Source organism: Cryptococcus neoformans, assembly GCF_000091045.1.
Source record: "Cryptococcus neoformans var. neoformans JEC21 chromosome 4 sequence".
NCBI classification, from domain to species: domain Eukaryota; kingdom Fungi; phylum Basidiomycota; class Tremellomycetes; order Tremellales; family Cryptococcaceae; genus Cryptococcus; species Cryptococcus deneoformans.
This window is the reverse complement of record NC_006686.1, coordinates 1,622,949-1,649,424: the sequence shown is the minus strand read 5'-3', so window position 1 is coordinate 1,649,424 and position 26,476 is coordinate 1,622,949. Positions and strand designations below refer to the sequence as shown.

The 26,476-nt window shown below is 47.1% G+C and overlaps 7 protein-coding genes across 7 annotated transcripts; 4 read left to right on the top strand and 3 right to left on the bottom strand.

The window, feature by feature from the left end:
- Positions 1–58: 58 nt before the first annotated feature.
- On the top strand, positions 59–3,225 carry CND05990 (fungal Zn(2)-Cys(6) binuclear cluster domain-containing protein, putative). The gene is made up of 8 exons (XM_024657114.1): positions 59–193; positions 238–366; positions 425–1,026; positions 1,082–1,399; positions 1,466–1,577; positions 1,638–1,715; positions 1,784–2,353; positions 2,428–3,225. Exons 1-8 carry the CDS (start codon positions 147–149, stop codon positions 3,062–3,064), a joined length of 2,493 nt encoding a protein of 830 aa, XP_024512749.1. The 5' UTR covers positions 59–146; the 3' UTR covers positions 3,065–3,225.
- A 297-nt stretch (positions 3,226–3,522) lies between these two features.
- CND05980 (nucleoside transporter) lies at positions 3,523–6,388 on the bottom strand. The gene is made up of 7 exons (XM_570101.2): positions 5,811–6,388; positions 5,625–5,749; positions 5,374–5,575; positions 5,278–5,328; positions 4,630–5,222; positions 4,130–4,572; positions 3,523–4,069 (listed from the first exon to the last, which is right to left on the bottom strand). The coding sequence occupies exons 1-7, from the start codon at positions 5,988–5,990 to the stop codon at positions 3,807–3,809; spliced, it is 1,857 nt and encodes a 618-aa protein (XP_570101.1). The 5' UTR covers positions 5,991–6,388; the 3' UTR covers positions 3,523–3,806.
- Positions 6,389–6,942: 554 nt separating this feature from the next.
- Positions 6,943–8,342, bottom strand: CND05970 (cytosine deaminase, putative). The gene is made up of 6 exons (XM_024657113.1): positions 7,858–8,342; positions 7,635–7,761; positions 7,498–7,580; positions 7,369–7,444; positions 7,231–7,301; positions 6,943–7,179 (listed from the first exon to the last, which is right to left on the bottom strand). Exons 1-6 carry the CDS (start codon positions 8,108–8,110, stop codon positions 7,031–7,033), a joined length of 759 nt encoding a protein of 252 aa, XP_024512620.1. The 5' UTR covers positions 8,111–8,342; the 3' UTR covers positions 6,943–7,030.
- A 106-nt stretch (positions 8,343–8,448) lies between these two features.
- On the top strand, positions 8,449–10,043 carry CND05960 (oxidoreductase, putative). Its single transcript, XM_570536.2, has 6 exons — positions 8,449–8,767; positions 8,829–9,110; positions 9,185–9,386; positions 9,459–9,676; positions 9,748–9,823; positions 9,891–10,043. The coding sequence occupies exons 1-6, from the start codon at positions 8,673–8,675 to the stop codon at positions 10,032–10,034; spliced, it is 1,017 nt and encodes a 338-aa protein (XP_570536.1). The 5' UTR covers positions 8,449–8,672; the 3' UTR covers positions 10,035–10,043.
- Positions 10,044–10,114: 71 nt separating this feature from the next.
- On the top strand, positions 10,115–12,354 carry CND05950 (sexual development regulator). The gene is made up of 4 exons (XM_024657112.1): positions 10,115–10,549; positions 10,611–11,130; positions 11,185–11,642; positions 11,732–12,354. The coding sequence occupies exons 2-4, from the start codon at positions 10,803–10,805 to the stop codon at positions 12,161–12,163; spliced, it is 1,218 nt and encodes a 405-aa protein (XP_024512621.1). The 5' UTR covers positions 10,115–10,549; positions 10,611–10,802; the 3' UTR covers positions 12,164–12,354.
- A 1,678-nt stretch (positions 12,355–14,032) lies between these two features.
- Positions 14,033–16,618, bottom strand: CND05940 (capsular associated protein). Its single transcript, XM_570487.2, has 7 exons — positions 16,146–16,618; positions 15,968–16,091; positions 15,794–15,891; positions 14,826–15,748; positions 14,645–14,778; positions 14,411–14,592; positions 14,033–14,357 (listed from the first exon to the last, which is right to left on the bottom strand). Exons 1-7 carry the CDS (start codon positions 16,547–16,549, stop codon positions 14,297–14,299), a joined length of 1,926 nt encoding a protein of 641 aa, XP_570487.1. The 5' UTR covers positions 16,550–16,618; the 3' UTR covers positions 14,033–14,296.
- A 3,090-nt stretch (positions 16,619–19,708) lies between these two features.
- CND05920 (conserved hypothetical protein) lies at positions 19,709–26,092 on the top strand. Its single transcript, XM_024657111.1, has 20 exons — positions 19,709–20,478; positions 20,524–21,225; positions 21,277–21,543; positions 21,594–21,833; positions 21,884–22,213; positions 22,266–22,394; positions 22,455–22,633; positions 22,689–22,821; positions 22,859–22,914; positions 22,963–23,148; positions 23,202–23,467; positions 23,518–23,819; positions 23,870–23,981; positions 24,031–24,133; positions 24,186–24,457; positions 24,508–25,235; positions 25,285–25,317; positions 25,366–25,780; positions 25,827–25,885; positions 25,939–26,092. The coding sequence occupies exons 1-20, from the start codon at positions 19,798–19,800 to the stop codon at positions 25,972–25,974; spliced, it is 5,229 nt and encodes a 1,742-aa protein (XP_024512750.1). The 5' UTR covers positions 19,709–19,797; the 3' UTR covers positions 25,975–26,092.
- The last annotated feature ends 384 nt before the right edge of the window (positions 26,093–26,476 follow it).

The following is a 26,476-nucleotide window of genomic DNA, read 5'->3' as shown; positions in this document are numbered from 1 at the left end:
TTGTCATATATTACAGAAAACAAATACTTATCTCTATTATCTGTACCTGCCGCATTTCCCTTATCAGCCACTAAAACAACAACCTTAATGCTATAATCCCATTTCCCCACATCTCTTCTTTCCCCCACTCATTCCTCCCATCCGTAATGGAAGAGACAAAGCTAGTAAAGATATCCCAGAGACCAACCAAGAGGTAAGCTTTACCCTTTCCCCGGCCACAGTACTCATCTCGCAAAGCTGCACAGAATGTATGCGCCGAAAGACCCGATGCTCCAAAGTCATTCCATGTGAGCCATGTTCAAAACGAGGCGTCGCCCATCTTTGCAGGCAGGAATCACAGTTTGGACCTCCTATCCCTTCTCCAAAGTATATCCACCGTACACCTCGTACAGACCCGTTTGCTGACAACTTCTTTTCTTTGCAGTGCCGAGATTGATGCTCTCAAAGACGCCTTGGTTGGGGAAATCAACGATCTCAAGCGGAGAATATCCCAACTCGAAAAATTCGAGGGGAAACGACGTGAATATCCCTCGTTGGGAAATAGTGAAAGAGAAGAAGAAGGGGACACAGAAGCGGCTACCACACTTGAATTCATGGCTCTCGGTCTTGACCGTCGTCTCGAACTCCAAGACCAACCCAAAAAGGCCGATGCAGGACCAACCCCTTCCCCATCCTCGTCCTCGTTCTCGTCCGCTAAACAGCCTGACGTCACCCCCGGACCATCACGTTCCCATCTCTTGAAAGAATCTCGTCTCCCTCTCCCCGAAAACATCTACAACGCACTTCTCCCTCAAGAAGTCGCCATCCCCGTTTTCAATTTTCATACGACCAACGTCTATTGGCAACATGCCTGTATCTACGCTAAAGACTTTGAAGCACAAGTGGAAGAGTTTTATAAACTCGCAAAGAATGGGGAATGTAATAAAGTGGATGAATCGTGGATCGCCTTGTTTTTTGTCTTGCAGGCGATCTCGGTACATCAGATGACAGATAAATATGCCGAGGCATGCAATCTTGGTAGTGTTGGTAAATTGCATCATCCTCCCTCCGCCCAAAAATCACCTATTAACTATCTGTCTAGTCATTCGCCAACAATTCATCACGACCGTCATGGATGCCGCCATGACCGCTCTCCACCACGCCAGCTTCCTCTCCCGTCCATCCATGTTCACCTGTCAAGCCATCGCCATCCTCGGCCTTTGCGGACACAACGTCTGCGACTCTGACCTCCTCTCTTCACTCTTAGCCATCGGTATCAAACACGCCCAAACTTTGGGTCTGCATACGCTCGCAAAAAGGAGAAGAGGGATGAGCACAGTGGATTTGGAGATGGGGAGAAGAGTGTGGTGGTCGCTTGCGATGGAGGATTGGTATGCGATCCCTTTTCGGGGAGTGTGGTGTAAGTCCTCTGCCTCTTTCTATTTCTATTTGATTGCTGTCTGGGCTAATACAGAGAAAATGATAGCTATCCATATGGACCAGTTCGACACCCCCCTTCCGTCTAATTGTAAAGATGAAGATCTTCAGAACGATGATTATTATACAAACAGGCCGTTATCAGTCGTCGCCATCTCCTCGTGAGTCAAGCACACGTTACTCAAGGCGAAAGCTCGACTTAGAACTGAACGTATCACTAGAAAATTACAATTCTCTGCACGTATCGCTTCCATCATCCAAAGCACATTCGACCGCCTCCGCCATACACCTTCTCACGAGTAAGTCCGCCAATCAACCCCCATATTCTAATATAATGCAAAAAACTAAAACTCCCACCTCCCCCAAGGACGGCCCCCCTCGCATCCATGGCCGCCAAAGAACTCACCGAGTTAATCTCCCAACTCCCTTCCCCCTCCCCTTCCCAACCTCCTTGGGCCAGAGATATGCGATACTACCTCCGCATCTCTTCTTACCACAAGATCATAATCATCTACCGTGCCTGTCTCTCTCGGCATAATGCGGGGTCACTTTCTGAGAGAAGGGCGATGCAGCGGCAGTGTGTTTTGGCTGCTGAGGCGATTATTGATGAGCTCCATTCCAGCTCCCCTTCAGGCTCCCCTTCCGAAGAACGAATAGAACTCCCCCTCCTCTGGACAGTCCCCTATCACGTCCTTGCCTCCTGCGTCGTCCTCTCCCTCGACATGATCGAGCGCCATGGTGAAAATCCCGAAATTGAGCGACAGAGGCTGATCTACGTGAGAAAGGGACAGACCGCACTAGAAAGACTGGCAGAGACTAGTAAGATTGCAAGGAGGGGTTTGATGGTGATTGAGCATTTGATGAAGGAGAAAGAAGTGGGGGGAAAGAGGAAGAAGGGGTGGGAGGATATGGCGAATATGGTTAAGAGGATTCGATTGTAAGTTCTCCACTCTCATCTGCAGCCCTCTTTTACATGGCTGGCTACCAAAAGACTGACGAAGCGAGTAATAGGCCACATGATGATCCGCACCTCCCTCACTCTCGTCCACATTCACACTCACATTCACACATTTCCTTGGACCAATCGTCATACTCCCATTCCCATTCACATACCGCCTCTCCCTCTGACTGGAACCACACCCTCGACAATCCCCGAGGACCCCCATCGCCTTATGTACATTTTCACCCCAACTCTCTTCCTGAAGCTATGCCTTCTTACTCCCATTCCCGCTCGCAGGCTCAGTCACAATCTCGTCCCCATTCGCATCCTCACACCACATCCCACTCACACCACTCACATCATTACCCCACACCCTTCTCCCATCCCCATCCCCACTCCACCCCCACGTGGACTCAAGAAGACATCGACGCCTTTCTCTCCAACTTGCACGAATGCGTACCAGACGTGGGGAGGCTGTTTGATGGTTCTCTGGGATCGTTTGGGTTTCCGGTAGAGGGTGATGGGGTTGATTCTGGGTTTGATGTTGGAGTGTTGGATGGGGGTGATGGGGATGCAGGTTTTGGATCTGGGGGTGGACCGTCGGATTCTGGATCGGGTTCCAAAACAATTTCCGCCTCTGCCTCTGCTGCTATATCAGGCTCCAGCTTTGGAGGCGCTGGGCGGGCACCCGATGTATGGAGATATTAGCTTATCTTACAGAAGAATCATTTAGAACTCTTTGCCTTGTCGTGTCTCGTGTCTGCCATGCCTTATGTCCTGCGTTCAAAGTTCTTATTTCTGAGTTTCGAGTTCCTTGTTCTGTTCCTCCAGTTGTACAAGTATATTATCCTAGATTTTGAGTTGTCCCGCGAGATGTAGAAGTCTGTTCTTCTTTTCTCCGTGCTGTAGTAGTTCATCGATTACATCGTTCTTTTCGGGCTTCGGAAAATAATGTTGATCCAACATCTCGTGTCACTAAGGTAACAAAGGATGATCTGCTAACTATCCGGTCATATACGACTGTTGGAAGATAATGTACGCTGGAAGATATCCATATCAGAAACTTCAGGGATTTCTCATGATCTTTTTGAAATTCTCATACTACTACTACGACATGACCGAAAAAATTGGAAAGATGGCAGAAGATTCTACTAATAAGAAGACTGAAAACTTAGTTGGTTCGTTGCAGACAGAATTCCCATATGCTATGTGCAGGTATCGCATTATTGTTTTCTGAGCGGGCATTCGAGCCGGATGCATAAACTATATTTGGCTATGTGATGAGGAGATATCGGCCGCAATAAGAACAACCAAAAGGACAATTGAAAAACAAGACGGACAATTGGGTGCTCAACAACTCGTTAAATAAATAAACGACTACAGTATACGTAGGGAAAGTACGTAAGTAATTAAAATCGTAAAAGAGCATTTAAAAGAAAGAAGTCTCATTCTAATCTCTAAGCTCAACACCTTCAGCTTCCCTCTCCCGCTCGACAGACAAAGAAGAAGTGGTATGGTGCAAAATACCGGAAGGGCCGCCCGCAAGGGGAATTGGTTCGTTCCATTCCCGTTTCTGTTCTTCGGTAGAGGAAGATCCTTCCTCAGGGAACTCGTCGGCGATACAGAGGTTGAGAAAGATCATGACCAAGGCAGAGATGAGGTAAGGCTCTTCGACGATGAGGACAATGGCTTGGAGCAGACCCCTCTTACCGTCTAAGATTAATAAGTCAGCTAACATCTAAAAGCGTTGAAAAAGAGAGAGAAGAGGCTCACCATTGGAACCGGTGTAAGTAAAAAAGTAGCTGAACCAATCGGGCACACACAAGCTCGCCATACCGAGGGCGATACCAACAGTAGCAATAAATCGGTCTCGTCGAGTCCACTTGCAGTAGGCCAGGACTCGGACACCAGAGGTAGTGACAGCGCCAAACAGGAAGGTGGTGAAACCGCCAATGACAGAGCTGGGGGCAGCACAGAATATGGCACCGAATTTACCAATGATACCCATCAAGAATAAGATGAAAGCACACATGTAACCGGAAGAACGAGAAGCATTTCGAGTAAGGGCGATGACACCAGAGTTTTGGGAAAAGGTAGTAAGAGGTGGGACAGTGGCGAGACCGGCAATGGTGGCCATGATAGAGTCTGCAAGCATACCGCCCTGAACCCGGGACATAAAGCCTTCACCCGAAATTTCTAAGCGAGAGACGTCGGAGCTACGGATATAAAGTCATTATGTGATGATGTTGTTGAGGCAGCAAAGGATGACTAACCTTGCGGTGACATTACCGATGGTCTCAGCAATGATGACGGCCCAAGCAGCAATCATAGGTAAGACAAGTTGACCGCGCAAAGACAGTTTGAAAGTGTGAACCCAAAGGAAATTACCGGCAGGAGCGCTGGTAATAGTACCCTTGTCAAAGTAACCAGTGGCAGCGGCGATGACCATACCGACGATAAGACCAAAGAAGACAGAGGCCGACTTCATAAAAGCTGAACCAAAAAGCTCACAAAGGACGATGACGGCGAAACAAGAGAAACCAAGACCGATAAAGGAAGCGGAACCCCAATACTCCTCCCTGGTACCAGCCACACATTTGACAGTGTGGTCAGACGCGCAGGTAGTACCGGAGCCACCAGCCCAGTTATTGACACCCGAAGAGACAAGAGCAGCGCCAATAAACATGAGCATGGTACCTGTAATAAGCGGAGGAAAGGCCTTTCGAATAGCCTTGGGAGGGACAAAGGCGAGACCGATAGCAAAAATACCGGTGAGAGTGGCTGTACCGAGGATGGCTCCAAACTCGTCAGGACATGGAAGTTTGGTGACACCATCTTCAGCATAAGAGCAAGTACCATCGGCGTACTTTGAATCGTCAATCAATTCATGCGATGGGGTGAGTGTGGAAAAAGAAACTTACTGCTTGAGACAACCAGGAGAGAGCGACGTTGGCAAAGGCAAAAGAAGTACCCTATTCTATTAGCGCATTGCCTTCGAAACAGGACGACTGACTCACAGTAACAGAGATCAAACCAGTTCCAAAGTAGTAATTGGTTTTCCAAATTTTGACACGGCTGACCTGGATACATGTACCGATACCACACCAGATAAGACAAGCAGAGACGAGGTAGAGCTGAGCCTCGGTACCGAGGTTGGCACCCGCAGGACCGGCGAGAAGAAGAGGGGGGGTAACGAGACCACCAACCATGGCAAGAGCACTGATGGTGTGTAAGCTGGGGAATGGAAGGAAGAACTAATGTGACTGACTGTTGAAGACCCAAGAGGAATAAGAGGAGATGGGGAAGTCTCTCGTTAACGCCGTAGAATGGCAGTTCCTTGTTCTGCTTCTTGGTGATATAGGGAATGTAAGGGATCATGAGAGCCCCATAATCCTATCCGATAGACCAACGTCAGCGTACTGAGTCATTTTGACAACCAGCGAGATCTATTCACATAGTTGCCTAACCATCCATCTTTGGTAACCAAAGACTTCATGACCGATTTGAACTTGTTTCTCCTTGAGGTTGGAACGTGGCCAAGGGCTGGTTCACCTTCAAATATGGGAAGGACCCGAACTCCGGTGGTGTTGTTGGCCTTGTCGAAAGAGGTTTCCGATTCGAGATTAGTCGACATCTTCGTTTTTAGTCTCTTCACTGAATGGTAAAGCGCGGTGGTAGAAGTGTAAGGGCTTTTATGGGACTTAGACGTGTAGGGAAGGGGGAGGCAAGAGTATATGCGAAGGGAGGCTGAATGAGCAGATAAAGAGTCTTAAAAGCTCCACCATCTTTATATATGAAGTGTAGTAGGTAGTAGTAGTATGTAGTGGTGTATCTCTAGGTATGAGCTAAGGTAATAAAGTGCAGGTATGAAAATCTCTTATCTCTGGCAACGCCCCGCCGATGGGTCCGGTAAATCGGTTCTCCGCAGTGGAAGGGGGAAAGACATAATAGGCAGGCGGGAACGCAAAGAAAAGACAGAAACGAGCGTCGCAGTAGTAGATTACGGGGAGAAATGTGATTGATTCGTCAAACAGATACAGCAGATTACGTATCGGCATCAGTAATAATATTTGGAAACACGCCGGCACCTCGCTGAAGTAGATAAGGATCTTCAAGGCCGCGCTAGACGTACGTAAATGCGACTTAATCGGATGGAATCGTATTTCACAGGAGGTGAGCGTTTGCTTATGCACAGGCACTTTGAGTCCACTGCTATTTAGCTCAATTGGCTAAAAATTTACTCCCTACGTTCCCCATGCTGTGAGCCTTGTTAACTTTGCCGTCTTTCCGCTCCTAAATCGGCATGACCTTGCTTGATACGTTTTGCCTTAATTACGTATCAACGTGTACGTTATCATCTCTCCATCTCTGCTGTCTTGATAAGTAGGCTTACAACCGAGCCCAAGCGTCATAGACCATTTCGAATGTCTGTATGCATAAGGGTAACAGAAGCTTACGAGTTCAGTGGAAGACTGGAGGAATGGATATGATTGGATAAAGATTTTTTTCGAAACTGTTGAATTCTTCGACCGCTGTGAATCAATCCACCAAAGCTGATAGCCGGCTTGTAGGAGAGCTATCAAGACAAGGATTTATGTGCAGATGCATTGTTTATCCACTGATATCACAGTCTGGTTTTGGTATGGATTGTACAACCCCCATCACTCATCTAAACTACAATTCATCATGTCGAATCTCTTGCACCTTGCTTTGCTTGACGGCCAAACCTTTTCCAGCCTTGGCCACGACCTGTTCCCAGTTGTCCACGGGTAAGCACCCTTTGATCCTCCTGCCTGGAAACGCCTGTCGGTAGCATCCGGTAGCTAAAGAAATAATTTATCAGCAAAAGTCGACTATCTTTTTTGGTAACTTGCGACAGGGTGCGCTCTCGTTGAATTGGTGCTGGAAAAAGGCGTCCGTTTCATTGGTCAAGACATTCCCAAGCCTATGTAGATAAGAAAAGCAGCGTAAGCGATGAGAGCGGGAAAAAAATCTCGAAAGCAACGGCTTACATTAAAGTGGCATGTCCAAGAGAATAACTTTTTTCCCAGACCATTGAAGAAGGAATGTAAATTTGGTTTCTACCGTCTATAACCTACTATCAGTTCGTGGACATGCTCTACAGTGATAAAACGACTCACTTTCAGCAATGGTACGGATACTTGTACCATAGATGACCTCCTTGAAACCAGCCCATCGAATAGCAGATGCGCACATCGGACAGCTACCAATTACATCAGCCGCGACCTTCGCGTTTCATGACAGAGCTTTGACTCACGGCTCTCCATTGGTATAGAGACTGAAATCTTTCCACCCTGCCAAAATCTCTTGGGACGTCCAGCCCTTAGCCGTCAACACTTCAGTACAGTATGTAATCGCAGAAATTTCTCCATGCATTGCTGGGTCTGTAAAATCAAGTAGAATGATCAACTACTGCACACACGAACGTCTTGACTCGGGTACATCCCAGGAGATCCTGAGGAAGGAAAAAAGACACTTACTTCCCGTTATCCCGACCTTGTTCGAAGTAACACACACCAATTCGTCCGACGTGGTATTGACGATAGCAGTCCCAAATGGTGCTTGCGGGCATGGATGTCCATCCGCATAAACAGCTTCGTTGGCAACTCTCATCCAATGCAATCGGCGTTCAGCGGGTACATCGTTGATCGCGAGACCTTGCTGGTACTCGGGGTGAATCTCAACTTGATAGGCGAGCACAGTTGTCGCAAGGAGGAGGGAAAGGAGTTTCATTTTTGGTCGGTTTTACACAGTAATAGCTGGGGTGAGTGGGTGTTTTGTCGCTGGATCGAGTAATTTTTGGTTTTTCGGTGGGACAAGTCAAAGATGGATTTGTCAACCTTATGATGGCTATAATTCTTCCTTCACACAATCGCAAACATCCCCGCATCCGTAAATGTTTTCCGATAATATACTTGTTTGGGCAATCATCTTCGGACTGGGGACAACGTTTCGAATAGTTGGCAGAAACGAGTGAGATAGAAGATATTCGAGCACTCCGCCGATAGGCATTACGGCGGCGGTCTTTTCGGCGGAGTGGCGGATGTGGCCTTTTTCATATCTCTCCTGTAATATCCCCTCCACCATTTTCTCTGTTCCCCCGCCCTTCCGCCTTTTCCCTCTTTTGCGAGTCGCCGAGCCTCCGACCAGAGCGTAGCAGCATGCGTAATATTAGACTATGCGCGGAGGTGAAGCTGCCATGCTATATAAGTTCATCGTTTGGGTTTTTTGAAGAAATAACCGTTCTTCACCGACTAGCACTTAATCTACTGGCAACATTAATAACGAACAAACGATGTCTGTCCCTTGTATCAGCCTTCATGATTTTGATGAGAGGCGAGATGAGGTCATCAAAGAGCTCATGGACGCTTCTATGAATGTCGGTTTCTTGTAAGTCTCGAGTCTTTCCCACGCCATATGTGCTGCCGCTTGCTAACAATTTCTAATGTAGTACCCTCTGCAACCACGGCATCTCTCCAGAGGACGTCCAAGCCGCTTTCGACCTCTCCCGCAGATTCTTTGCCCTCCCCGACGAAATCAAAATTAAAACCCCGCTTAACGGCAGGAACGCTGGATGGGAGAAGAACACCCAAGTTCGACCATCGACTGGTACTGCCGACCAGAAAGAATCTATGCAGCTGCAGTTTGCGAGGATGGAGGGGCTCTGGCCAAGTGATGAGGATGTTCCCGGGTTCAGGACTAGGGCTGAGAAGTTTATGAATCAGATTCAAGCGTATGTCTCTTCTCTTCTTTTCGCCGCCGGTATCGCAATGTTACTTGGGTTCCATGCTGATGGAACGAGGATAGTCTCTCTATCAAGGTAATGGAATGTTTTGCCGACGGTCTCGGTCTTCCCCATGATATTTTCACAGAAAATACCGTCGAACGCGGCGAGAACGACTGCCAAAACGTCCTTCGTCTTTTGCACTACCACTCTATCGAAGACAAGCAGTTTGGTCCCAACTTCTGGCGAGCGGGTGCCCATGCCGACTTTGACATTCTCACCATGGTACATCTCTCCTCCGCTTACCCTTTGTACCTCTTCCGGCCGGACGCAAGGGCTGACATTTTTTCCCCATAGCTCTTCCAGCGCGACGGCGAAGGTGGCCTCGAAGTTTGCCCCGGCCGAAAAGTCGTAGGTGACTTCGGTATGGGCCAAACTTGGATCCCCGTTGAGGCTCGACAAGATAGGATTGTGTGTAACATTGGAGATCAACTTATGAGGTGGAGCGATGATCAATTGAAGTCAACTTATCACCGTGTGAGGTTGCCGGAGGGTAATGAGAGTAAGGGCCCTAGGTAAGTCTAATCCTCTTTCTGAGCTATGGATATGCTCATAGAACAAGGATAAGGACTGATGATCAAGGTAGGTATTCTATTGCATTCTTCAACCAAAGCAGGATCAACACCGTTATCCAAGGCCCTCAAAAGAAATATCCCCCAATCGTAAGTCTTTTTCGTTTCGCGAGTGGTAGATACCCAAGTAAGGAGCTGACAGTTTCCCTCCATGTAGACCGGCGGCAAATTCATTGCAGAAGCCATGGCTAAAAATCGTATGCAATCCGCTGACATTGCTCGTCGAGTCGCGTTGGAAACTGGCGAAAACTTTGCGACAGAGGTGCATTTCGTCCCCAAACACCTGCAGGTTGTTGCTTAAATCGATGCATTTTTATTCATTTAAAGTTTTAAGACTATTTATCTTTTCTCTTATCTTTTTTGTTTTCTTTCGTAATTGTCACAAGGATAGCCCCTTGCTGCCGGCGGGGCATTCAAACCCCGGGCTATCTCTAGGGATGGTCTGTTGGAGGAGAAACCCGAGGAGGAAGTCAGCCGTTGGAAGAAGGACCTGGGAAAGGTAGGAGGAGAGCAGCTTATAGGGAGATGTCTCTGGTTCTGCAAAGGATCAGAAGGTTGCAAAAAATGGAAATGAGCGGTTGGGAATGAGAGAAAGTTTAGCTGTATGAGTACTCGTACGAGGCTCGACACAAGACCCTCGACGGACAACATTATTGGCTCGTAGAAATGAGCGGCTGGAGCCGACTCACTTAGAAGAAGAAAAAAAATTACTGATGTAGGTAAATAAGGAGTGACACTAAAGGGTTTTGATTGCATGGCATTGAAGATCTATGCGACTTTCGCCATTTTTAGAGAACAATAGGGCATATTTCATGTGTATGTGGTTTCAAATCAACAGCATCCCTTTGGCTCACCATCATTTCTTATTGTTCTACAGCGGTCTGTGCGCTGCAAATTGATATTCACAGATTACGGGACGGTTCAAAAAGGCATATTATTTGCCTTCATATATATTCTTGATGCTTATACGCAGTCGTGTACGTTTGAGGACATTTCTTTTTACCATTGACACCTTCCCCTTTATATACCATCGCGCATATCAGACAACAAAAAGCAGCTAATCAAAATAATGCTTTCGACCTGTGATAGCTCTTCCCAATCTATCCGAAGGTCTCTTCAGGACGATCTTCTGGATTTTCAAGAGACATTTGCCAAAGCCCTAGGAAAAAGAGAGGTTCATGACCTCGAGAGCGTCGTCCAAAAAGGGAACAAGTTGGTAACGGCCATTAAGTGGAGCTCTTCCCGCGATTTACTGGACAAAAATACCGCGAGCTTGGCGTACGCTGTGGCCAGCAGTGTAAAGCTCATTGGTTCTTCGGCCTTAGAACTTGAAGGGGGTCGGGAAGACGCGATCGGAGAAGCAATGCTTAGAATAGAGTCACTTTTGCTAGATGAAGGTGAGTTCAAATTTTTCACGATCTCAATACGCGAGCTCAGTTAGTTTAACGAAGGGCAAAGTCGAAAACGTCAACAGAGGAACCACGTGCCACGGCTGAAACGATATTGCCGCGGCTCCTCTTCCGAGTCAAGCATTGCGTGGCCCAAATCCACTTTCGACAACTCACCAAAGCCCTCAGAGCCCCCAATAGACCATACTGTCGTCCGTCTCTGGTTTCTTGATAACCTCGCTTATCCCTATCCAACCGCACAACAGAAAGACTTTCTTGCCAAAACTGCTGGCATCCAGCGCAGCCAAGTCGATTCTGATCTGACTAATTATCGCCGCCGGGCTGGATGGACTGACATCATGAACGTGTGGTGTGGTGGTGATCGCAACGCGATGAAGAAGTTGATGAACAGGGTGGAGAAAGGTAAGGAGCAGAGGAAGAAGATTTTGGATGCCGTGCAAGGGTGTAGGGATTATTTGACGATGAAGGAGAACAATAAGGTTGGTGACTGGATCAAAGAGGTTAGTGTTCTCATCCTTATTTTTAGGAGTTCCCATTATTTCGGGTTCCCCTGCCGCTTGCCGCGACCATCCGCTAACAAACCTCATAGATCACCCAGAACTCCGCCTTCAAATACCGTTTCACTGGATCTCTCCCCGACATATCAGCCGCCTCTCCATGCTCTAGCATTCGACCCTGCACTCCCCGTTCCTTCTCCGGTAGTAGTGCCACCTCTAGCACATCTTCTTGCTCCGAAGTCTCCGAGGCTTCTGCCATCATCACTATTCCTAGAAAGAGGCGTTACACCGGCGACGAGTCCATTTCTCCCTTCAAACGTGTTCAAGGTCAGACTGTTGAGGTCTCTGGTTCATACGAACCTTGGTCCTTCGCCGACCTGCAGCCTATGCCTCCTTCTCCCGGTGCCGCCCAAGAGGACATCGATAACGAGTTTGTCGCCCCCACCACTTACTTTATCAGTGCAACTTCTCTCTCATTATCTTCACCTGCCGAACCTCTTACCAAGCCGCGCCTAGCGTGTTAATACAGATAAACCCACTCATGATGGTCGATGCCGCAAGTATGGGAGTCCAATCCGATCCTGTAAGGTGTTTTTTTTTTTTCATCTAGACCTGATCGAGCGCACGCCTTTTGAAACCGTCGTATCCGTAGAAGAAAGAAGGCTGAATGGTAGATGCGCGAACGAATGAACGAATGAATGAATGAATGAATGAATGAATGAATGAATGAAGCATCTTTCGGCAACTTCAAGATTTTCCTTTCCTGGTATTTTTTTTTGACTTTTGGTCTTTTATTTAGGTCCTGATCCCCGACTTAAACTAAAGAAGGACTTATTTAAACACAAAGCAGATCCTTTCTCCATCATCGCGTCGCGGGTAGCATCAGATTACATAAGGTTGCACCTCCTCAACAGAAATCCCACGGTAGACATTCTAGGGTCCAACCTCCACTTTTATGGCTTACCCTGAACCTGATTCCCTGAAACCCTAGGGGTTTAGTGAGCTTATGTTTAAGGCAGCACTCCTGTTTTGAATTCCCTAATTATGTACATAAATTAAATAAGGTTTTATTCGGACATGCAATGGTGGCCATGGCCGACGTTTCATCATTCATCATCGTGCTTTTTTAATTTTTTAATTTTTTTTTCGATGCAGTGCTCCAGGCCTAGCGACCGCGAAGCCCTCGCTCCTCGCTCGCTCCATCCTTCGATCTTCGTTCGCATCGTTCCAATGATAAGCCCGCCCTCCTCCTTCGATCTTCTTCTATCTTCTTCGATCATCTTCTTGGATCTGGTCCTGTCTTTCTGACTGTAGCAGTCTTTCCGCTTCTTCGTCGGGATGATAATAAGAAGCCCTGCCGCGAGCGGCTTCCTCCTTCAATCGTCTTCGATCTTCTTCTTGGATGTGATCTTCTCATCTTCTCGGCTGTATCCCTTTGCACTTAAACGCGACGACGCCGCCGTGGTCCCTTCTTCAACTGCCCTTACGCAGCCACTCGATCAGCCCACAGCTTCCTCCAATGGCCCTTTCCCTGGCGGTGACGTTCCTCGTACCGCCCCTTGAATCAAACAGCAGCAATCGCCATAATTTGGGTGCCTGCAATATACTTAAGTGTCAAGGAAAAAGATAAAAAACGAAAATGAACTATAATTTAAATCTAAAACTTCCTCTTTCTCCTCATACTTACCGCTTACAAGATCGCCGCTTATGATGGTCGAGAGTCAATGTAATTTTAGGGTAAACGTGGTTTTATTGACTCAAGAACTGCATATTCCCTACAGTTGTCTTGTGCAATGACTTATATATTGTAAGAAACGAAGAGGAGAATGGTTTAACAGAAGGAGAGAAGAAAATGAGAGGCGGAGAGAACGGACGGAGAAACTGGGGTGATAGAGAGGAGCTGAGGAGAAGAGGAAAGGAGAAGAGAAGGAGAGGAAACCGGATCAGAAGAGGCCCCGGGGAGATCGGAGCTGGAGGAAAAAAGAGGGAAAGGGTGCTCAAGGAAGGAGAAAGATTGGTCCAATCTCAGCTGTACACTTAGGAAAATATATATAATTAAAGAGCTCTTCGCGTAGACGAAATGAAGAAATACAACCTTCATATCCTTCACACTCCTCTGGCTGCCTTCCCAAGAAGATCCCGCCCTAAACCACTACAAACTTCACTAGCTTCTGAACCTCTAAGTTCCCCGACTGGACTAAAAAACCGTAGTTAAACAAACTAGTAGTAGCATCAGGTGCTTTTCCGGCCTCTCCGAGGACAATGGTGCCGGTACACTTATTCTGATAATTGTATTCTGATAATTGCTATTATGCCATGTCATTGTTTGTGTAGTTCCAAGCCTTGCTTGACACTGCCGGCAGACGTTACCTCCTATGGCCTTTACGACAAGGTGCATATCAATTTCTAAAAGAAGGATACTCAAAACCCTACATCATGAAAAGCCCATATACTAACTGACGGAAAAGTACCGACGTCGGAGTTGCAGACTGGGGTTGAAGACAAAAATATAAAAAGATGGCAATCTTGATAGAATGTTCAGACGATATTCATTAGGACGTGTGCTTTTAATTCTAAATATTGATAAATGGAGGTTGATAATGACTATTCCTGTATTTCCTTGTCTTGTGCAACAACCTTCTAATTGCGTATCAAATCTATGTGTAGATCTTCTGATAGCTCCATTCGTTCCGGTCATCGGCCAGTAACCGTGAGTATCTAATGGCGGCCAGCTTAGCCTCCTTTCATGTCAAACAACATCAGTGACTTACTCAAGCAGCAGTCTAAACATGTATGCCTGCATATCTTCCCATCTCCAATGGTCCTCACCGAATTGCCTTGCCTGGTCGGCAATCATCTTGGCGAGATTGTCGTGGCCACCTGCATGGCCGTCGGGAGGACCGGCAAAGAAGGACATAATGTCGTATAAGTCAGAGTAGTCAACTTTGCAAGGCTGTGCGAGAAATGTCAACGAGTGGAAAGGTAAAAAGTAAAAATGATCGTACGATATAATGAACCCAAGGGGTAAGCCACTCGGAGACCCACTCGGGATAGATAGTGGCCTTCAGGACAACACTTCCAGACATGATAAGGCGGTGAAATCGAGACGACCAGCCGTTACCGTCAATGTCAAAGACATCTGTTCACGGTGAGCTTGCAGCCATCCGTAGCACTGTCCGTACTCACACTTGTACTTCGCAGAGTCTTCGGGTGCCACTCGGTCCTTAAAAATGATTTCCTGCTCCATCTCATCACACGTGCCGTCTTCTTTTTTGCATTGGTGCGGCCCACCAGTCAAACCGACATCCATGTAGGCTTTGTTCAATCTCGCGACACTCCATGTTTCCTTTTCCCACATTTTTCCTCGTTGAACCCATACTTCCTCCTCAACTTCAGTAGCTTGGGTCTTGAGAGCCAACCGAGGGCGATGAGATTGGCGCCAAGTCGGACTACTAAGTCGTTTTGAGTAAAAATCGCCGGTGGAGCTGCCTCGCCAGAAGAGTTTGTCAATTGTCTTCTCATCCCAAGGCGCGTACTTCTTCTGAGCTGCAGGAGAAGTGAAATTCTCGTACGCCTCAAGAGGAGTAGTGAGGAATTCAGGATTTCGAGCGAACTTGGAAAGTTGGAAAATAGGTCGGAGCATAGACTCCCGGGCGGAGTCCCATGAGAGAGCACCGTGAATATCGACAAGTTCGGGTGTATAACAGTAGTCATAAGTGAGGCCTGGATCGTAGATGAAAGTAGTCTCTTTAGGAAGTTCTTTAATTTCGAGACCGTCTCGTCGGGCCACACCATGCTGCCAGCCGGGACTACCGGGAGGACAAGCAGATGCAAGACCTTTGACAGCTTGTCGACCCTCACGCTTCTCATAGACCTCTAATTCTTCTTCTGTCAAGTACCTTCCATTGCGGATCGCATCGAGCGCGGCCTGCTTTTGGTCGTCGCCCAGAAGCCAAGAGCCAAGATCATGATCGGAAAGGGAAAAGGTTATATCTCCAGGAAGAAATTGGGCAATCGGTTCGATAAGCTGAAAGAGGAGGCGGGCTCGAAGAGAGTGAGCACGTTCACCATAGAGAGAGGATTGCCTAATAGGAGAGAGGGTAATTTGACTACGAAAGGTCAGTCGCAGAACTTAAAACAATGAGACGACTCACGAAGTGTGAGGAGTTTCTTTGAGAAGATCGACGCGTTTTCTGAACAGCTCTGGTGAGAGAGCAAAGTATAATTCGATGTCGCGGTTGATTTGGTCGTACTGAAAACAAGATCCGATGGTCATTCATTCAGAGCCCCACAAAATACGATCCATGGAGAGATGGCGCTCTACTCACGTCATCAACAATTTTGACCTTGTTACGCTTGCAAAATTGCCACCATTGGTCGAACCCTTTAGGAGGCGGGCGCCCATATCTTCGAGTGTATTCAGTGACGGCTTGGGGAAGTGTCTTGGATTGGCTAAATGTAGCGCTGTTAATGATGATGCATAGTCTGATTTAGGCTGAGACATACCTGGCGAGAAGATTCTCCCAGCGCTCATGATTCCTCTCCATTAACTCTAGTATGGGATGTCTCTCCATTGCGAGCTGGAGCTTCTTTCTTTCGCTTCTTTTCAGACCGCCTGATTTTAGTTTGTTGTAAACACCATCCCATCCGCGGACAAGTCCGTCTCCTGAGAATTTCAACACTCCCAACGGTCCTTCACTGGCCAAAGGGGACCACCACTGCACTAGATCTCTATGAGGTGAATGTGATTTGTCCAACGGCGATGATGGATGCCGGCTTCCTGGTCCATCGACGATTTCAAAATACGAGTCGTCCTCCGAGTGCGAAGAGAGATAGAAGTAGGAATAGGTGAGGAGGACGACGAGGGCGACTGTGAAGGTCAGGAGGGATACCCTGAAGCGGAGGGGCATCGCAGGGTAAGGAATGAAGGATATATATATAAAAGAGATAGGGGATGGATAATGAGAATGCAATGCAACGGGCCAATTAAGATAAATAAAACTCAGAAATGTCTTGCTCGCAGTTAAAGAGTCACGTTCGCAAGGAAAACTTATAATAATTTGCGTTCAGCTATTTCCTATAATAGGGACGGTGCAGGGAAATCACCCCTGTAGTCATAATAAGTGGGTACTTTCAATTTTACGTTTTGGGTTCGCCCAAAATGAGCATGAACTTCTGGACCAAAATTGACACAATGAAAGTGGGGCGAATAAATCATGACATCATGAGGTTTGACAGATTGGAACTTATCGGCCCGCACCAACCTACGTCAGGGGGCATGCAATTCCTAAGTAGGTGACATCGACCCCCCCCTACCACCCCCCCACCCCCCCCCACCCCCCTTCTGACCTCTCGCCTGAATCTGGTACCGCCACTTAAAATCTGGGGCAGACCGGCGCGGAGCGCCGAATTTTTTTATCGCAAGCCTTGTCTTATTAGGCGTGAGGTTCCTTACTTGCTCTGGGGCACCAGGGTTTATTTGGTTCGAATTCAGTTCAAGAATGCATTTTTTTTGGTTCCAGTTCATCATTATTTATATTACGAGTGCGCTCATGTTGGTACACCAATAATGCCTGCGAAGTACCGAATAGGGAGGGAGGAGCTGGTCAGGATGAAGGTGATGACCAAGGGGAAGAAAGGGCGGCCCCTGTCCTTTCTGGGTCTAGTGATGATGGGGAGAGTAGAACGGTAGAGACTGAGGAAGGGAAACAGAGGAGGAATCGGAAGTATACCAAGAAGGAGGGGGCGGCGATGATGAAGGAGGGAGCATAATAGTGCTGGTATTGTGGGTATTGTGGTCATTTCCTCTCATTTATGTCCCATATGACCATGCATAATGTACTGCTCATGACCCCAAGCTACATTCATTGTCAAAGGGAAAGGTGCATGCAGTAGGTATGAGAGGGGTACAACTAACAACTGAGCAATCTCTAATGCTACCTATGTCCCGATCCCTTCTGTTCTTGCCGGGAGCCACGTGGAATGATATCATTACCACATGGTAACCCCCGTTTCCCACATGGAAACCACGTGTATCACTTGACCAGACCACCAGACCCCCCCCTTTCCCTGGCGGCAGCCAATCTGGGGGGTTGATGTCAAAAATCTGGGTCTTGCCTGCCCCTTGACCTACGTACATATGTGACTGCAAGCCTTCTAACATGTCAACGAATCGTCTGTACTTCTTGTAATACGTCAATAATATCTTATATCTGTTACCGCATTTCACATTGACCATGAATAATGAAGATAATAATAATGAAGGTGGACAAATCGCATGAAGCAAGAGGAGATATAAGGCAAATGACGTTTTTCGTCGGGAGAAAACATGTTTTGGTCAAACCCAGAAGTCGACCAAAATAAACACGCCCAAAACGCCTTCTGGTAATTACGTAAAACGTGAATTTTGGGTTTTCGTCTGACCAAAACGTAAAATTAAACAAGGCCCTTTTCGGCAAGGGGTTCCGTTACGATGTTATATTACCATGGTTATAAATTTGATCCCGTTTTTCGGAGAAACTCGTTACGACGTTCCTGGCGTAATTATAATAACGACTTTTTCGGCAACTGGTTACGACAGACAAGAAGGTACGCGAGTATAATATGGGCCCTGAGGGCTGCCTAAACAGGCAGATTTCGATGGTTCCTGGTGAAACAGTTTGACCGTTTCTACTCCACCATTTCACCGTCGAAGTGGAGGAAGCACCCGTATGAGTAGTTGGGAGCACAATTAGTAAATGTATTATTGTCTTTTTCTCTTCAAGCCGGCCAATACGTTGAATTGTACGGCCCAGATTTAAGGAAGGTCGATGGACTCTATGTCATTAATTATTGAACATGCCGACTGACGAGCACGCAGTTTGTGAGTGAATGCGCCTGACAACACATGACATCAATGACCCGCATCCCCCAGAAGAGGAGGGAACATGGTACCGTCCTTCTGTCCGACCCCGCCGACTTCGAACAGCGATGACTCTTCTCCATCGCTAATAAAGAAGTCAAAAACCAAATGAGCCGCCCTCCATATGTAAAATGCATCTTTTTATTACTACCGCACACTTGTTTGAACAAACATGTCCATTCTCATTAATAACAAAACACCCAAAACTTATTAACGTAATTCCCAAAATTAACATGCCGCTAATTGAATTATTTATCCGAAACTCGGGAACTATTCGGACACCCCCCCTATTTCTTTTGGGACACCCCCCTCCTTCTACTTTGGGTAATTTTGACAGAGCGGCTGAGAGATAACACCATGAACCCTGCAGCTCATCCCTGGAGGCCCTTATTTATGCCTGTTATTTACGTAACTAGTTCAGATGATATTGTCGCGTGCGCCAGACTACAACATTACAAAAGCAACGAACAACAAACGCGTTTTTTCCTCTAATAGTGCTAACGCGCCTCCTTTTTGCTGTCATTTAAATACTTTTCATCCTCCTAAGAAACGTATAACATATTCGAAAGCATCATGGCTTCGACTGATTTGCACTCTTCGGATCCTCTTTCTCCCCAACTCGGTATCTGCCCACCTTCTTCTCCTATTATCCGTGTCCCAGAGGCCGAAATATACTCGGGACATCAATCAATGGCGTTTGGTTTTGATGAAGGTAACCTCCATCAATGGGTTAAATTGTAGAGCCCAGTTTTAAGAAAGATCGATGGTCTCCATGTCACTGAGCCTGCCGACGCCGTGTAATTTGTGAATACGCCAGACAGCTCAATAATTAACTCACCCCTCAGAAAAGGGAATATGGGTCTAGGATCAAATGAGTATAAATGAGCCACTGTACGTACCACACATTTTATGAACGAACACGTCCATTCTCATTAACAAAACCACCCTCCAAAAACCCAGCTGAACAGAATTCCCAAAATTAACTTGGTGCAATTGAGTTATTTACCCGAAAAACCGCGAAGTCTTTCGCGGGTCATCACTTGTAATAATAATTATAATTAATGACATAAAGAACGACGATCGATGTTTTTCGTTCGTCATATTTTATTCATTTCTAATAAAGATCTGCGCCGGCCGCCGTTTGATTCATCATTTCGTTCGGGCCCCTTTCAGAGCAATAAACAAACAGCTTATCCCGCCTTTTTTTTTTTTCTTTTTTTCAACTTAGCGGTTCTTTAGCCCCTTGGAACTGAAGCCATGGCCGCGGAAGAAGACGTCAACGGCGTGGCACTACATAACGGGGGCTTTGCGTCACTCGTGTCCGACCTGATACACAGGCAGCATAGCCAAGAAGAACCTGACCACCCTATAAGGAATGGGCAGTTGAACATTGGCATCAACGTTAACAAAGACCTTCCTACCACCGGACTGGAACAAAATACAAAGAAATGGCTGGAGGGAGAAGCTGAGCAAGGCGATAATAATGAAGATCTTCAGTTTAAAAGCGGTAACGAATCGTACTCAAGCTCTTTGCCTACTGATATTGAGGGTCGGGACGATTCAAGTACTATGTCACAGCAAGGAAGAGATCGAGAAGAAACGGGAGGAAGAGGTTCGGGTCAACATGAGAAGTTCATCCCAGGCAGTCTTGATGATCACATCCCTGAATCCCCTGTCGAAGAACACGGTGCCTACCCGTCCAATCCAGTACCCAAGAACCTTACCAACCCTGCCCGAGTGATTCGGATAGATGACTCTGCCAAAAGCCCTAGAGAACAACGATCCGACAGTCAGCGCATGAGTAGGTCTTCGAGTGTCCAAAAGCAAATTCTGAACGAGGTTGGAATATTTCCCGACCAACTTCCAGCTATGAAGTCTGAAGACAGGCCGGGACCTATGAATGAGATTTATCTTGAGCCTCGTATCACTCATATTCATGTGAGCTGTCCTTTCCCGTTGGTTCTATGCTGACTTCAACCCCAGTACCATGAACGTCGCGAGCCCACCATTGATGGCATCCGTCACGGACTCATTCTTAACGTCACCCCTGACGGTGAGGCGGAGCTTCCTCCTGAAACATCACAGTCATCACGCCCGCCTTCATCGAATCATATTTCTAATTGTATGATTCGAAATTCTAAAGGTAGCAACGATTTTCCATTTTCGACCTCCAGTGGAGACGCTCCAGATGGTATTTGGAGAAGTGCTTTGCAGCAGTCCGGTGCGGGGGGGAAGGAAAAAAAAAAGGCTGCTAGCTCACGATTTAGCAGCTTCCGGGGGGATGAAGTTACGATGGGTGAGTCTGAGGCTGAAGATTCTGGACCAGGGACTCCGACCGAGGCTGCTCAAAAAAGATGGTCAATGCTCAGGCATCGCATTATGCCCTCTCGTTCTTCTTTTGGCGGTAATCCCAATGGTCCAACACCTGGAAAAGTCTCTGCTCTTGCTCCTACAGTTATAGCGTCTGTTCCTGTTACCATTGAGCTGTTTGCTGGTCAATTGCCAGTTATGATCCTCAAGACGTGGATAGATAGAGATGAAGACGGAAGAAAAGCTGTACCGGTGCTCCTGGGCAATCTAAGGTTCAGGGTCGGTGATAGTGTAGGGTTGAGACAAGGCAACGAAGCAACAGGGAAGGAGATGTTCAAGGTGGAGTGCGAGTATGGCGACGGTGCTGTTAAATGGGTATGTTCCATTTTGACCCCCGATACGAGACGGCAATAACATCTTCCCTAGGTCATCTTTCGCGAGCTCCGTGATTTCCTATCTCTCCATGCCCACTATAAAGCCGCAAACTTTGGTACCTCGGTCGCTGGTCTTCGGTCCGCTCGACGTGTCGAAATCCCTGACTTCCCTCGCATGAGTATTCCTTATCTCAACAAGTTTGAAAGAACCTCTGGAGGAAAGGACAAAGAGAAACTCAAACATATTGGCAAGGCAGAATATGCTCAAGCCAGTAGGGATGCCTTGCAGCAGTATCTTGTGGAACTTATTCGTGCTGTCGTGAGTTGTATACAGTGTCATTTGTAGTAATCACTGACGCAATCGGGCAGATTTTCCGGCCTGAATCCAATCGCCTGTGTAGATTCTTCGAACTTTCTGCCCTTACCCTGGCTCTTGCTCCACGTGGAGGATTCCAAGGCAAAACTGGCTTCCTCAAAATTCCTGGATCAAACGTGTCAAGAAGAGCCAACCAGCCTGGCTTGACGCCTCAGAGTTGGAAGGCGAGTAAAGAGCCGAAGTGGTTTATTGTCAGGGATACTTACTGCGTGGCTACCGACGGGCCTGAGACGGTGAGCATTTCTCGTCTTATTAAAGGATAGAGGAGCTGATGGACGTTCAGACCGACTTCTATGATGTCTTCCTATTTGATTCCGATTTCACTATCATCCGCCCCAAGCGGTACTATCGTCAAGGCATCAACATTCTTTCCGGACACGCCGCTGTTAGACATATTAAGCTCAAGAATGGCAGTGACACCAACAACAACATTAATATTCCTGAACGCGTTGACACCGACAACCCGTTCAGTCGAGAGATTATTGTCAGAAGTGGAGAGGGACAAGGATCCAAAGCCCACAACATGCATGATGAGACGGAGCACGAAGCGAGTCAGCACACGTTCTATATTGTAAATTCCCAAAGAAAACTGAAGCTGGTTGCGAAGAATGCGGTAGGTTCTCTATTTCTGTTTGCCTTACGCGGAAAGACTAACCAAGGAACAGAGGCAAATGCATCAGTTCATTGTGTCAATGGAAAGAATTGCGTCTCAGTGTGTCTGGACCAAGCGTAACAGGTTCGATTCCTTTGCGCCTTTGAGAGTGAACGTCGCGGCGCAATGGCTTGTCGACGGTGTAAACATCTTCATCTTTTAAGATCTTGACCCAGTAACTGACAAATACTGATGGATGTAGCGAGATTACTTCTGGAACCTCAGTCGAGCGATAAACATGGCCAAAGATCGTATTTATATCCACGACTGGTGGATCTCTCCTGAGCTCTACCTGCGTCGGCCTGGTGATGAGAGATACAGGCTTGACAACTTGTTGAAACGCAAAGCGGAGGATGGAGTCAAGGTTTTCATCATCATCTAGTAAGTACATCTCCAGGCTACGAACTACTGGAATAGAAACTGAAGCAAACCATAGTAATGAAGTCTCAGACAAGACCACTCCGGTTGACAGTCAATACACTAAGCGAACACTTATGGATCTCCACCCTAACATCATGATTCAGAGATCGCCTTCGCATTTCCAAACCGGGACATTCTACTGGTCACATGTGAGTGCAATCAAGAAGGGATGAGCTGACAAAATAGCACGAGAAACTTTGTGTGATTGATGAGACGATCGCGTTTATGGGTGGTCTTGACTTGTGAGCCCCTTTTAAATTAGACGCATCATCAACGTTGACTCAGACAAGGTGTTATGGCCGATGGGATACTCCTCAACACGTCCTAATTGATGACGAATTCACTGAGCCCGACGGTCCTAATGGTCCAGTGTGGCGAGGCAAAGATTATGCCAATGAGCGTGTTATGGAATATACGAATCTTGACAAACCGTTTGAAGATATGTTTGACAGGACGAAGGTTCCCCGTATGCCTTGGTATGTCTGATCGAGGAGTCAAAGGTTTCTTGTCATTTTCTGATAATTGGTAGGCACGATGTTGGTCTCCAAATTGTTGGTCAACCTGCTCGTGACCTTTGTCGCCACTTTGTGCAACGTTGGAACCTCCTTATCAGAACCAAAAATCATAAGCGTCGCATGCCTTTTCTTCTTCCTGCTGCAGACTTTACTGAGCCGGAACTTCAGGATTTAAAACTCCAGGGAACGTGTGAAGTGCAGATCTGTCGGTCGGTAGGACCGTGGTCTATGGGCACTTCGACGAAGATTGAACATTCAATTCAGAATGCTTACTGCAAGTGTGAGTGCGCGCTCTAGCGATCATTAAAGTCGAATATTGAAAATCAATAGCCATAGAAACTTCTGAACACTTTGTCTATATCGAGAATCAATTCTTCATCACTTCAACTATTGTTGATGGTGTCGCTATCGAGAACGGTATTGGTAATTCTCTCGTCAATCGTATCATCCGCGCACACAAAGAAGGTCAAGATTGGCGAGCTTGTATTGTCATTCCACTTTTGCCGGGATACACGTACCCCCTCGACTCAAACGAGGCGAGCTCAGTGAGGCTGATCTTGGAATGTCAAAACAGGACGATTTCCAGAGGAACAAGTTCAATTTTCTCAAGGTTAAGGAATGAGGGAATTGACGTGAGCATACATCTTTGTCTCTCATCGATGTGAGCTGATAACGACTTTAGCCGGATGACTACATCACGTTTTTTTCTTTAAGAGGATGGTCAAAATTCAGAACAGGTGTCCTGACTAGCGAGCAGGTTTACATTCATGGCAAGACCATGATTGTAGATGATCGTGAGTCATCCATGGGAGTGACCCTATGGTGGTTGCTGACAAATTTCAGGCCTTGTGCTTTGTGGTTCCGCCAACATCAACGAGCGTAGTCAGCGTGGTGATCGTGACTCTGAGCTTTTGGCTGTGATCCGTGACACTGACATGATTGATGGGTTAGTGTTCAAAGAAAAATCTTGAGTTAGGCGTACGCTAAATTGTGGGAAGAATCATGGCAGGCCGTCCATATAAAGTTGGCCGCTTTGCCCACACCCTTCGTGTTCGCCTCATGCGTGAACATGTTGGTGTCGATGTTGACGCTCTTGACGAAGAACATCTCATGTCTCGAGAGCCTGTTGTCGAGGTTGATGAGATGGAGATTTGGGACCCCGATGACGAGCAGCAGAGCGAAAACGAAGGTGGCGATGGCATTACGCAGGTCAAAAAACGTGCCGCGAAGGAACGCCTCATGGACACTTTTTCCACGGGTTTGGCAAGTGGTATGTCGCCATCTTATTTTCAACGGTTCTGAAGATGACGTCTGGTCTAGTAACCAAGGGCATATCTGAAAACGCTATTTCGAGTATTAAGAAGACAGCGGATAAGGTCATTCATCCTGTTGCTGTCGTTGCATCTGGTCAAACTGCTGCCCATGACCAGTTCGATGTGGGTGACCCGTCCGAGCGAAAAGACTATCAGCCTGAGGGCAAGACGTCCACAGGCTTTGCTTCTTCCATGGTGCCTACCCTCGAAGAAAAAACCATTTCTCAGCGTCGACCAAGTGCACAACACGCGAACGGCAAGCCTCTATTTGACCTCCAAGAAGAGCACGACCAACAAGGCGGGCAGGATGTTGGTCAGACCAAGAGCAAGGAAGAAGGAGAGGAATCTAGTGCAGCAGAGGTTCCTAGGAAGACCAAGGAGCATGCCACGCTTTTGGATGAGGACTCGATAGCACAGAAATCTGGCATTCCTCGATTGCAAATCGGATCTTCCGACAAGGAACTCTTTGGAAGTCCCGCCAACACCTACGACTCAAATGACGATTCGCCTATGCCAGGGACCGAGCGTGAAGCGGAAGATGAGGGCAGAGGGACGAAGGAGGGCCAGACGACTCTTCAGGCGCGAAAAATCTTGAGGAAGCATTTGAACGCCAGCGTACAGGTGTCTCCGTGGAGCATGCCAAGCCCTACGCCAGATATCAACCCCAACCGTTTCCACGATCCATTGGATGGAAGATTTTGGAAAAATGTGTGGGTGGCCACTGCTGTTCATAACGTGAGTGACGGTAAAGTGGAAGTCGTCCATGAACACTGATTATCTACAGACTGAAATCTTCCGGAAGGTTTTCAGATGTGTTGTAAGTCGTTTGTGGCCTTCATTGAGTGGTTCATTGACCCTGTTTTAGCCTGACGATTTCGTCACTTCTTGGGCTCAGTATAAAGCTTTCGCTAATCACGCAGAAAAGTTCAACAAGGAGCCTGAAAATGTTGCCCAAGGAGGCAGTGACGAACCCGTTAAAGTAACTCACGATGGTCCTGGTACGCACGGTGCAGGCGGTGGTGGGTCTGGCGGTGGTCAAATAGGCACAATGTTAAGGGATAAGGGAAGCAACAGAAGCGAGACGATTGGGTCAGATGTCGTGAATGGGAGGCCCAAAGATCGCCTCGGCTTGGGAGCTGTGAGCAGGAGCTCCACTAAGGGTGAGGAATCGAAGAGGGAAGCAGAAAGGGAAAAGAAGCCTAGTCAGCCCGAAGAGGCTTGGGCTGAATGGGAAAGAGATGAGATGGAGAAGCTGTTAAATGAAGTGCGAGGGCATCTAGGTGAGTTGCCATACTTGTACGGAATGCCTGGGCTAATGTGAAGTAGTGATTTATCCTACAAGGTTCTTGGAAGCAGAAGACCTTGCGAACAATTTTCTTTTCAACGTAGGTCTAGTCGCTCATATGCTCTTCCAATGACTAACGCTGTGCTCTTTCAGTCTGACAAGATCTTGCCTCTTCCCATTTACGATTAATAATGATGATACGACAATACGCTATAATACCCCTTGTATCCATCTCATCTTCCTCAAATTATTATATATATCTTATGTTCCATTCAACAATGCCTGTGAAAAACTCTTTATAGTATGCATTATGATATGATAGTTTACTTCTTAGACAATTGAAGATTATCAGTGCTTAAGATGCACAATCAGTTGCCTTCCTCTTTTGAAGTCCGGAAGACCTTCCAGCCCCCTTGTAACCATACTTTTGCCCCATACAACAAACAAGCACATAAAATGCCTAATCCACCACAGAAACCAATCGAGATAAGATAGGCATCCGCTCCTGTTCTTCCGTAATGGTTCGTGAAATAGTCAACTATAGCCATGGCTATCGGCTGACCCACTGAGGAGGTACCACAAGACTTTACCAGAATATGCTGAGAGCACTGGCCAAATCTTTCACGCTTACCTTAACACCTCCGCTACATAGGTGTTGCAGCACTCCAAATTGTCCCTCTTGTCATCCCTT

What these genes read in the sequence shown, in the direction of transcription:
- CND05990 (XM_024657114.1), top strand. Translation starts at nt 147, where the DNA reads ATGGAAGAGACAAAGCTAGTAAAGATATCCCAGAGACCAACCAAGAG. An exon ending in ATGCAATCTTGGTAGTGTTG is followed by an intron (nt 1,027 to 1,081) that starts GTAAATTGCATC and finishes CTATCTGTCTAG; the next exon opens with TCATTCGCCAACAATTCATC. An exon ending in TCAGTCGTCGCCATCTCCTC is followed by an intron (nt 1,578 to 1,637) that starts GTGAGTCAAGCA and finishes ACGTATCACTAG; the next exon opens with AAAATTACAATTCTCTGCAC.
- CND05980 (XM_570101.2), bottom strand. Translation starts at nt 5,990, where the DNA reads ATGTCGACTAATCTCGAATCGGAAACCTCTTTCGACAAGGCCAACAAC. An exon ending in TCTCCTGGTTGTCTCAAGCA is followed by an intron (nt 5,223 to 5,277) that starts GTAAGTTTCTTT and finishes GACGATTCAAAG; the next exon opens with TACGCCGATGGTACTTGCTC. An exon ending in TACTTACACCGGTTCCAATG is followed by an intron (nt 4,070 to 4,129) that starts GTGAGCCTCTTC and finishes TATTAATCTTAG; the next exon opens with ACGGTAAGAGGGGTCTGCTC.
- CND05970 (XM_024657113.1), bottom strand. Translation starts at nt 8,110, where the DNA reads ATGAAACTCCTTTCCCTCCTCCTTGCGACAACTGTGCTCGCCTATCAA. An exon ending in CAAGGTCGGGATAACGGGAA is followed by an intron (nt 7,762 to 7,857) that starts GTAAGTGTCTTT and finishes TTGATTTTACAG; the next exon opens with ACCCAGCAATGCATGGAGAA. An exon ending in CTTGGACATGCCACTTTAAT is followed by an intron (nt 7,302 to 7,368) that starts GTAAGCCGTTGC and finishes TTATCTACATAG; the next exon opens with GCTTGGGAATGTCTTGACCA.
- CND05960 (XM_570536.2), top strand. Translation starts at nt 8,673, where the DNA reads ATGTCTGTCCCTTGTATCAGCCTTCATGATTTTGATGAGAGGCGAGAT. An exon ending in TTTATGAATCAGATTCAAGC is followed by an intron (nt 9,111 to 9,184) that starts GTATGTCTCTTC and finishes GAACGAGGATAG; the next exon opens with TCTCTCTATCAAGGTAATGG. An exon ending in ACTTTGACATTCTCACCATG is followed by an intron (nt 9,387 to 9,458) that starts GTACATCTCTCC and finishes TTTTCCCCATAG; the next exon opens with CTCTTCCAGCGCGACGGCGA.
- CND05950 (XM_024657112.1), top strand. Translation starts at nt 10,803, where the DNA reads ATGCTTTCGACCTGTGATAGCTCTTCCCAATCTATCCGAAGGTCTCTT. An exon ending in GTCACTTTTGCTAGATGAAG is followed by an intron (nt 11,131 to 11,184) that starts GTGAGTTCAAAT and finishes AGTTTAACGAAG; the next exon opens with GGCAAAGTCGAAAACGTCAA. An exon ending in TTGGTGACTGGATCAAAGAG is followed by an intron (nt 11,643 to 11,731) that starts GTTAGTGTTCTC and finishes CAAACCTCATAG; the next exon opens with ATCACCCAGAACTCCGCCTT.
- CND05940 (XM_570487.2), bottom strand. Translation starts at nt 16,549, where the DNA reads ATGCCCCTCCGCTTCAGGGTATCCCTCCTGACCTTCACAGTCGCCCTC. An exon ending in TGGGAGAATCTTCTCGCCAG is followed by an intron (nt 16,092 to 16,145) that starts GTATGTCTCAGC and finishes CGCTACATTTAG; the next exon opens with CCAATCCAAGACACTTCCCC. An exon ending in AAAGAAACTCCTCACACTTC is followed by an intron (nt 15,749 to 15,793) that starts GTGAGTCGTCTC and finishes GACCTTTCGTAG; the next exon opens with TCAAATTACCCTCTCTCCTA.
- CND05920 (XM_024657111.1), top strand. Translation starts at nt 19,798, where the DNA reads ATGGCCGCGGAAGAAGACGTCAACGGCGTGGCACTACATAACGGGGGC. An exon ending in AAGGTTTTCATCATCATCTA is followed by an intron (nt 22,634 to 22,688) that starts GTAAGTACATCT and finishes AGCAAACCATAG; the next exon opens with TAATGAAGTCTCAGACAAGA. An exon ending in AAGGTTCCCCGTATGCCTTG is followed by an intron (nt 23,149 to 23,201) that starts GTATGTCTGATC and finishes GATAATTGGTAG; the next exon opens with GCACGATGTTGGTCTCCAAA.